The sequence below is a fragment of the Colobus angolensis genome, unplaced genomic scaffold (assembly GCF_000951035.1).
Source record: "Colobus angolensis palliatus isolate OR3802 unplaced genomic scaffold, Cang.pa_1.0 Scaffold174, whole genome shotgun sequence".
Classification (NCBI taxonomy): domain Eukaryota; kingdom Metazoa; phylum Chordata; class Mammalia; order Primates; family Cercopithecidae; genus Colobus; species Colobus angolensis.
Window position 1 is genome coordinate 5873674 of NW_012114866.1, and position 10219 is coordinate 5883892.

Genomic DNA, 10219 nt, shown 5'->3' on the forward strand with positions numbered 1-10219 from the left:
AGCTATAAAGGGAGAACTCTTGAAAAAGCTTGAGAGAAATGCACAGCTGTCAGGAAGTGCAGCTTTTACGAATTAATATCTTGCTAAAATAAACAGAAGCTGCTTCAGCTTCAGTGCTAACACCACTAGCAAATTTCTTTGAAAAAATGAGTTCATACACTTACGCCACTCAGCCACACTAAATCTTCCACTAAAGTGCTGACCATAGGAACACATTGCCATTTTGTTTTCAAAATCAAAATGCTTATTTATTGATTTTACACTGAGAAGTAGAACACAGACCAGAATACCTATATTGATGTGATCATTGAAAGATACTTTTGTCTTCTTCCACGTTTGACTTATTTCAATTAGTGTTAAACGCTTGGTGCTGAGTTCAGAGGATGCAGTTGCAAATAAGAGAGCTCTCTCATTGCCCTACTACGAACCACTTACATTCTGTTTGGGGAAAAGGGTACAAACTAAGTTATAGTGTAATTCTTGTTTTAAATACAGTTTTGTTAAGTGTTGTAATAGAGAAATAAGTGCTAAATCAATGTTTAATGGAAAGATGACATGAGCTATCCTGGAAGGTGATCCGGTGTTCAGGGAATGCTTTCTTGAGGAGGTGATGATATGCAAGTTTAACTCCAGTGGACAGGGAAGACACCAGAATTTCTGAATAAAGGAGATCTGGATGGCAATCTGGTTGGAAGTAAAGACTAGAAGCTTTATTTTGGAGCTGTGTTGCATAGTAAGCCCACTTCTTTCTAGATTATATTGTATGTTTATTTAGGGTGGTTTTGGGGGAGTTGCCTCTTAATGCAGCCTACAGAAGGGTGAGTAGGAATTAATTATGTGAAAGTATGAAGTGGGGAAAAGAGCATCCTCCATGGCCACAAGGTAGGATTGAGTGCAAGTATTTAAGGTCTGTGTGGTTGGAGGACAGAGCAAGAGTGTGAGGAACAGACAAGACTGGTAAAAAGCCACATAGGCCAGATCACACAGGGCATGATTAAAGACCATCCAAACTACTTTAAACATTATACTATCTATAAGGATAAAGAGTTACAGAAAATGACATTTATTTGACAGGTATCAAGCATAAAGGACCTAATCATAATTGCATTTTAGGAATTACTCTGGGTGCTGTGTGAGAATGAATTAGAGTAAGGGTGTAGGCGAGAGACCGGTTAGAAATCTGTTTCACCGGTTCTACACAGAAATGATGCTAGGTTAGACGTTATAGTGATCATCATGGTGACTGAAAGAAATAGACAAATGTTAAAGAAATTTACACAGACAAGTATACAGATACTGTAGAGCATGACTTAATATTCCAAGGGGATCTGAAAAGCTTACAGAAGTGACATTAGTTTAATCTTGAAGAATGAGAACAAATTTCTGGTAGAAGTATAGTTTAGCACTCAGATTCAATTGCAAAGATATGCAAATTTTAAATGGTTATCTTTTTACTAGTGTTTCTTTCAGAATCTTTAAGAAATGTTACATAATTAGTGTTCTGATTTCTGTAATTGTGTTACTAAGTACATTAGAATATAATAAATTTACATCTCCTGAAGACCATTTTATAATTTAGACATAATTAATTCAGATTAACCCCTTCCTCATCAACACTCACCCAAATCCAACTGTGCTAGTTACAATTCGGGATATTTTAAAAGTTTCTTCTACTTTCCATTAAATCATCTGGTTTGTTTAAATCTTTGCATCAATTAAGCATGTTTTCTTCCACACTAAATTCCTGCTTGTTTTAGTCTCACAAAAGTTACGACTAAATTAGTTTAATTATTTTGGAAATAATTTTAGAGTCTAAAATACTTTATGTATTCCTGGCTTTCTTATTTTGAAGGAAATGTGGTTGGATCTGGAGATTGTCTAGGCCAAAGTTTATTAGATGTAGAAGAATGCTGATTTCTTAGCATTTATAAATCTCTAGTTTTTGCAATCATAGGAATAGACTGCACACACTTTTCAAAGCATTTTATGATTATTTGGCATATTACTTGTGGCTGATAAGGACGTCTGTTACCAGCCAATCTTTAGCAAGCACTTAACTCTCCTTTTATAATTAATATTTTCACTTCCCATATGGATGGAATGCCTGATGGAAATTTTATCTGGAAAAAGATTCTGTATCATATTTTAGTGCAGTACAATTTATTTATCCGTTTTTGCTATTTTTATTAAACAAATCAAGCTAGAATATTAGTCTTAAACCCTTGCTTTGAAACTAGTGATTGTTCTATGTAGTCAGTGCCAGGTCAAAGAGAGTTCAATAAGTTATATCTCATCTAGGCATTGCCCTGTGCACCATCTGCCCATGTTAAATCACAGTGATAAGTAGGATGTGTAACATCGCTAATTCTTGTTTGGCCAGAATTTCATGTCATCTCATGGTCATTACAATTGTCCAATTATAGTTGATCAAATTGGATTACCATTAATTAGTGAGTCTGTCTTATAGTACAGAGGGCTAGTTGAACATATTTATCTGTTTAAGTGGGCTGTCCTCAGAAAGCCAAATGTCATGTTTGAAAAGAGAATTCTTGTTTGTCAGGAGGGAAAGATAGGAGTATGGAATTACTTTACATGCACTAAACTGAAGGAGTGATTTCAATGTAGTCTTTCAGTAAGCTTAATAAAAGTTTGCTTTAGTCTTAAAGATCTTTTAAGCAAAATAACATTAGTTATGCAATGGATGCTATTTATCTACAAAGAAATGACATGCTGAGGTTACTAAAACAGAAATTCTATGGCCCTTGTGATGGGAAGACATTGCTCATTCTGAACAACCCATTCATAACCGATTTAAGTCCCTGTGAAGATTTGTAATATCTTGAATAGTGTCAAGCCAGAAAATTGTTTCTGCCTTGCTGCAAGCTGCACACACCATTACAAAATTGTGATGGATGCACACTAATTTATGTCTATGTAGACTGATTCTTATATTTGAGAGGCAAATGGGTGAGAACAGGACATGTGTTCCCTGAAGATGCCAGTGGGCCTTTGTGCAATGATATCTGCCTAAAAAACTAGAGAAGCATCTGTGGTTAGATAAGATTGGAGAGAGCCAAACTTATCACTTTCTGACATTCTCATTTGAGAGTGATGGCATTGGTATATCACATCAAATCCTACTGTATAGTAATGCATCATGGTGACACCAGAAAAGCCTGAAGTTCTCTAGGGTTTTATTTGACCCAACAGTTCTTTCAGGCATAATCTATTAATCTAGAATAAAAAGCGGGGGGGGGGGGGAGAAAGAGAGAGAGAGAATTTCTCCCTTTTCCTCACTGTCTTCAGGTATTGATTTTGACTTCTTGATCTTCTTTAAGGAGGAAAAAACTATTAATGCCTTTGCTATTTCTGCCCAACAGTTCAATTTTCATATATTTTTGACAAATTTCCTTGACAAGAATACCTCAACACCAGAACTAAAGTTAACTTTAAAGGAATAGTTTATGTTTCTGGAGCATTGCTGAATTAAATATTATTATTTTAAAAAATGTGTATCAACTCCTTCATTTTTCTACTTTTTCCTTCCATTTATACTTCCACCCAACCATCCATTCATCCATCAAACATATGTATGTATTTATTGCCTGTTATGTGGTGGGCAGTATGAAGGGTGCTTAGAGAAAAGTGGCCAATAACATGAACCAGAACCTGCCCTCTAAACTTACATATCTGGCCATTATTATTGAACAAAGGTGTTTTGAATGCCTTCTGTGATGGGCACAGTGCCCCTTGTACAGAATTTGGAAAAGTACCTTTATATGGAGATACATGGAAAAAGAAGATCCTACTCCTTACTTGGAAGATTTTTAAGTCTAACAGTGATTTATCCAGGGAGTCTCAGGTTCAAATGTAGAACTTGCTATGATCTCAGCCCTTGCAATAAACACCTTGCCAGCTCAGGCAAAAATCAGGCCTATACTGACCCATCACCTGGTCAATCCACTGAGTAGGTCGATTTGATGGCATCTGATGGTCTACAGATAAAGTAATTATTTCATAGGATTATACAGTCTTTGTTAGGTCCTGCATGGATGGTAACTGGCTGCACAATCAAAGCAAAATTATTTCCTCAGGAATGTGTGATAAGGATAGACATTTTGAAAATGGATATGGAAAGTTTCAAACAGAATAAAAATTATTAATGTTGTTGCAATTAGCCTTTCACTTCACTGAAAATACTATGTATGGATTCAGCAAGCATGCTAAAATGTAAAACAAAAAATCCTCTTTGGAAGGCAATTGCTTTAAGGTGGAAAAAATAGCTCATTTTTCAGTGAAAGAATTTGAAAATTCTGTCTTTGGAAACCAAAATACTGTATGGCAGAGTTGGATGTATCTTTCACTTTAAAACGCAGACTCTCTCTGTGGTGAATGTATTTGTTGTGGTAAAGTATTTGAAAGGAAACCCTCAGAATAATTTGGGGTAAGGAAAAATACTGTTTTAAAATCAGCCCAACCCATCAGTTTTAAACCTTGAAAGCTGCCTTACTTTGAATAAGAAAGAATTAATAATTGTGTGTAGCGTAAATAATATATGTTTGGATTATAATGCATAATCGTGATTTAAAACAAACTTCCAAATTTTAAGGGACTCTAGTATAATGCTGTGACCTCGACGATTTTTTCCAGATGAATTTATGTTCTTTAGAGTTAATATTGATAATCTGATATAGTTACTTCGTGATTGGGTCTGTGTCTTGGCAAATCTCTCTCTAGATAAGTGATTCCTGTAAATGTTGAAAATTCCTTTACAGGTGAACTTTCCCACCATTTTTTATTGCTTATGCTATAAAGTTTAAGCCTAGATGCATCCTTTCTGGAAAGAAGGGTCCTGCTAATCTCATAAGAATCTCGTAATAAGTTCTCTTTCCTAAGGTTTGCATTTTGTGTGAGGATCAGCAAGGAAAGGGAAAAGCCAGAATGCCAAACTGCAAAGAGTTATTCTTTACTGTAGGGCTCCATCCAAAAAGGGTTTGTAACACAGTGTACAGTCTTGTAGCCCAGCTGTGTGGAGCATTGATTGCTTCTGCCTAGAGCAGGGATACTGTCAAGTTGCTCTGTGAGTTGAGTCATCTATTGACAAAGAGCTACCAGCCCGCAGATAATGCTGTGCGGAGCTGCTCTCGCTGCTCCCACTGCTCCCACGATGCACTGCTTATAGCAGCTGTCAAAGATACTGAGGGATCTACGGGGAAAAAAAGACTTTTACAACTGCCTGGAAGAAAGGGGTGTGAGGGAGGAGACATTTCTGTGCAGAGCTGACCAAAGGAAAGAGTAGGCATCAGTGCAGTATGAATGCATACCTCAGCAAGCAACACAGCTGCAGCCGGGGGTCCGATGGGATGGATGCCGGCAGGAGTGCGCCCACCCTGATCAGGGATGCCCACTGCGCTTGTGGCTGGCAGAGGAACTCTCAGGGACTCGGGTACAGTTCTCAGACCATGCCCGCCTCAGGACCAGGGGGCCCAGCTTCAAACAGGACCGGGGGGTCCAGCTTCAACAGGACCTTGTGGGACAGTGTGCGGAAAAGCCCCCACAAGACGAGCACCAAGGGCAAAGGGACTTGTGGGGAGCATTGTACCTGCCCACATTGTTGGTTCAGCCCAGCACAGGTGAGCCTTTTCCTTATGACTTTCCCTTCAGTATCTGAAGAAAGTGAGAGCAAGTTGTTTAAGGTTAGAATGGCTTGGAAACTTTGCAGAATACCATGGATATGCCTGTATATAAATATTAGGCCAAGAAAAACCTGTCATTTTCACACGTTTGTGGGCTCATACCTCTGGGTGGCCTGTGAAAGTCTAGGGATGCTGTGTTCAGTTTATTTCACTGACTTTTCACCAAGTTCAATTTCTCTAGTCCTCAGGTTATATTATTTTGCATCATACTCTTTTAGTAGCCCTTTTACTTCTTATCATTTTTAACTTTTGTTCAGTCCTGCCTATTTATTATTTTAAAGAATAGAGAGAAAACAAATTTTAACCAAACTTTCCATCTCTTTAAAGGCAAAAGAACATTTATTTCTTTAGCTATAGAAAATAGTGACTTGAAGTATGCTATTCTAATTTTACTCTTATAATACTGTATGCCTTTTCAGTTATGGAGAAGAAACATTATTTACACTAAATAATTAATTTTACAAAGAAAAGGAATAATTAAGAGCAAAATAGAGGATGATTAAACTTAGAATAAACAATGAAGCACTTCATTTATTCATAGAGAAGCAATAAGTTTATTTATATTAACATCTATAGCTCTTTTTCTTCTGTAATGCATTTCTAAAGCAGATGTGTAGATACCTTTCATTTGATTCCTAGGTTATTCTAGCCCCCAGACTACTCATTTTTTTCTCTCTTCATTCAAAGGAGAGAAGATAACTTCCTGCAAGCGCTGTAAAATATAAATAAAATGTACCTGTAGTCACTGTCATAAATACAGAACAATGACTGTTCTTAAATATGTATTGAAAAGAAAAAAGCTATACTTGCAGAAAAATTCAATCTCAATTTCAATATGATTTTAACAGAGTGGAGAAGTAGATATTGATCGTGAATAAAATGTTTTGGTGGGAGGTGTAGAGAATATTTTAATTTTAATAATAGTTTGTAAAAAGTACTTCCAAGAATGTCATTTATCACTGGTCTTAACAATATAAGTACATATACATAGCCATATATATGGCTTTTGATTGATTTACGTGGAATTATAAGCTTTGCTTAGAAAGATAGCGCATCTCAGCCTCTTGATTTAAATCAAAAATATATTATCATTTTATTATTAAATTGGTTTGGCTTAAAATGGGGAGCTTGACATTTAGAAATGCAGTTATTATTTAAAGTTAACATGAATTCCAAACTGAATAAAGAGTCTTAACAATTGTGAATACTCTATATACTCCTTAACAAATACATTCATTTAAATGTCTTTAGCTTATATCTCTGTATTGGTTACATTAAATTCTCAAGGCTCACATAGGCTAGGAAGACAAGCCTATTCAATAGCATCTAGCATGTGGTTGTTGCACAGAGTAGATAAAGCAAACTTGCTTTATTGTTGCAATTATTTTAATCCAAGATGTAATATACTTTTTATTTCATAAATGGTAATTTCCCAAACCCAAATCTCTAATACTAGGTTATAATAACCAAACTCTAAAAATGTTCATGCATTTTTCATCAACTGAGGGAAACTTTTTATTTCCTTAGTTTTTAACAATGCCTCCTACTTGCCTGAAACTTACAACCATTTAATGCTTTCAAGAATTGAAATAGACCGCATACTGATAATTAGAGATCACTGTGACATATAAGAAGGCAACAAATTGAGGTAGCCACCATCTCTCCTTATTCGTTTGCATAAGCATTTCTATACATTTTCCCTCCCATTTGCAAGTACTGTATTATTGACTGAGACTAATAGTGATCCACAAATACTGGAGCTATGAAACCGTTTCTTTTAGGACTTTCAATGTTTTAACACTCTTCACTTACCAGACCTTTCCGCCCTTTACCATTTCAGTCCTATAAAAGTGCTATGCTAAATTGATTAATCTGGCTTCACCCCATGCTTGAAAACTTTCAAATACATTATGTTAAATAATGTCAATTGTCTCTACACATATATATACACAGACTTTAATATATGTTTTCAAATGTCTCACTATAACTACTTGTTTATATGAACATATTTTATGTATATATAAGTATATATATATGCATATATATGCACACATATAAAAATTAGAGTTCTATATTATTCCAATTTTTCTGTCCTGCAGTATATCAGCTTGTTCTTCCAAAGAATGCTGCATTCTATCCATATAAAGTATTTTTTCATTTAAATTTTATTTCCTTCTAGTAGGTCCTCAAAACAACTGATATATGCATATTTATAGATCTGTTTCCATTGATATATGCATCCATAGCATACACCTAATATCTAAATTATATAGAGATGTGTAAGTACTATACACTTAGGTATATTATGACCAAAATAAGAACCTGTGTGTACCTATATATATATTCATGTGTCCACTAAAACTAAGGCTGCTTTTCGAATTTCCTGATACTACTTTTTACCCCTTAAATTAACTCGGACTGTCCTGTGAAATATTGTAAAACCTAAAACTGGAGGCTAATGATACTAAACATTAGAATCCTTGATAAAGCATAAAGAATAGTGCATGTTTTAAAATAGTCCAGGGACTCACATGTGGTACAGAACGTGCCTGAGGGTTGTTAAGCATCTGGGAGCTTGGATCTTGCCATCGTAGATATTTGCAGTATTACGTGGAAATCAGCAGTGTGATTTCCAGCTGCTATAATAGAGGGCCATGGTAATGACTTGAGTTCCTCCCAAGGCTCTTTTCCAAACTTCTGTTATTTGGGGTACTGTGTACTAACAGGACTCTGTCATTATGTTGTTCCTCAGCAGGTCTAAAAATCAGCTTCTGTTCCATCTCAAATAAGTTTTCATTCCATTTGGATCTGTAGAATTAATATAACCATAATCATAGGTAAGGAAATGGAAAATTATAGTGCCCAGAAGTGAGTTCCAAAATGTACATCTAGGATGTTAATGACAGTCTTGGGAAGAAATATGTCCATCATTGTTTATGTGACATTTCTTCCCAATGCAGACTAATCTAGGGAGGCAGCACAGAGCTGTGGAGACTCAGACCAGAGTTTTGTGCATTTATCTGTCTCTCTCCTCTTCTCTCTCTCTCTCTCTCTCTCTCTCTCTTTCTTTGACTATCATGTACTGAGTGTCTACTATGTACTATTCTGTCAGCCCTTGTGGATATAATCTTATAGTACACAGACTGGGTGTGGAGACTCACTTCTATAATCCCAGCACTTGAGAGGCAGAGGCAGGTGAATCACTAGAGGCCAGGAGTTCAAGACCAGCCTGGCCAACATAGTGAAAGGCTGTCCCTACTAAAAATGCAAAAATTAGCCAGGCGTGGTGGTGCACACTCTAGTTCCAGCTACTCAGGAGGCTGAGGCACGAGAATTGCTTGACCTCAGGAGGTGGAGGTTGCAGTGAGCCAAGATGGCGCCACTGCACTGCAGTCTGAGCTACAGAGTGAGACTTGGTCTCAAAAAAAAAAAAAAAAAAGGTCAGGTCCGGTGGCTCACACCTGTAATTTCAGCACTTTGGGAGACCGAGGCAGGAGGATCAGGAGGTCAAGAGATCTAGACCATCCTGGCCAACATGGTGAATCCCCATCTCTACTAAAAATACAAAAAAAAATTAGCCGTGAGTGGTGGCGGGTGCCTGTAGTCCCAGCTACTTGGGAGGCTGAGGCAAGAGAATTGCTTGAACCCGGGAAGTGCAGGTTGCGGTGAGCTGAGATTGCGCCATTGCACTTCAGCCTGGTGACAGAGCGAGACTCCATCTCAAAAATAATAACACTAATAATAATAATAAATAAAAAATAAAAGTGTAAAGAAAGTAGGTATCTCTCCTACTACTGTGGAGCTTACAGCCTATAGTGGCCTATAAAATTTAGCAAATGATATACCATGTATACTGTGGTACAAATAATTATATCATCATAAGTCATAACTTAGAAGTTAAGCAAAATCTCAGAGAGTACTGCAGATACCACAATGAATGCATATTCAGGATACAGAGGAGTAAAAAAATCGAGATACTTGGAAAATGCTGCATTTCTTTAAGCTTTTAAGATTTTCTGGGGTTTTGTTGTTTGTTTGTTTGTTTTGTTTTGTGTTTTGAGATGCAATCTGGCACTGGTCCTGGAGTGCAGTGGTGCCACCTTGTTTCGCTTCAACCTCTGCCTTCCACATTCAAGTGATTCTCCTGCCTCAGTCTCCTCAGTAGCTGGGACTACAGGCACACACCACCACGTCTGGCTACCTTTTTTTTTCTTTTTATGTTTTTATTAGAGATGGGGTTTCACCATATTGGCCAGTCTGGTCTCGAACTTCTGACCCATGATCTGCCTTCCTCAGCCTCCCAAAGTGTTGGGATTACAGGTGTGAGCCACTGCACGCGGCCAAGATTTTCTGCTTTATAAAATGAGGATATAAATAATACCTACCTCAGCGGGTTGTGGTGATGAATGATTAACAAAATGTTAGTGTAGTGCTTTTCATATGGCAGAGGCTCAATTAATATTTAAGGAATAAATAAATGAATGATAAGTCCACAGTAAACGTTGGCTATTACTAACCTGTTT

The 10219-nt window shown here is 36.8% G+C and overlaps 1 protein-coding gene across 5 annotated transcripts in view; it reads left to right on the forward strand.

The window, feature by feature from the left end:
* DLG2 (discs, large homolog 2 (Drosophila)) overlaps positions 1 to 10219 on the forward strand; it is a 2293993-nt gene that overhangs the window by 1391722 nt on the left and 892052 nt on the right. Inside the window, exon 1 of one of the 5 annotated variants that reach the window (XM_011938529.1) lies at positions 5119 to 5633. The exons of the other annotated variants lie outside the window; for them this stretch is intronic. Coding sequence (XP_011793919.1) covers positions 5313 to 5633 — 321 coding nt within the window. The 5' untranslated portion in view covers positions 5119 to 5312. Of the gene's footprint in view, positions 1 to 5118; positions 5634 to 10219 lie in introns of those variants that run through there. 5 annotated transcript variants of the gene reach the window in all.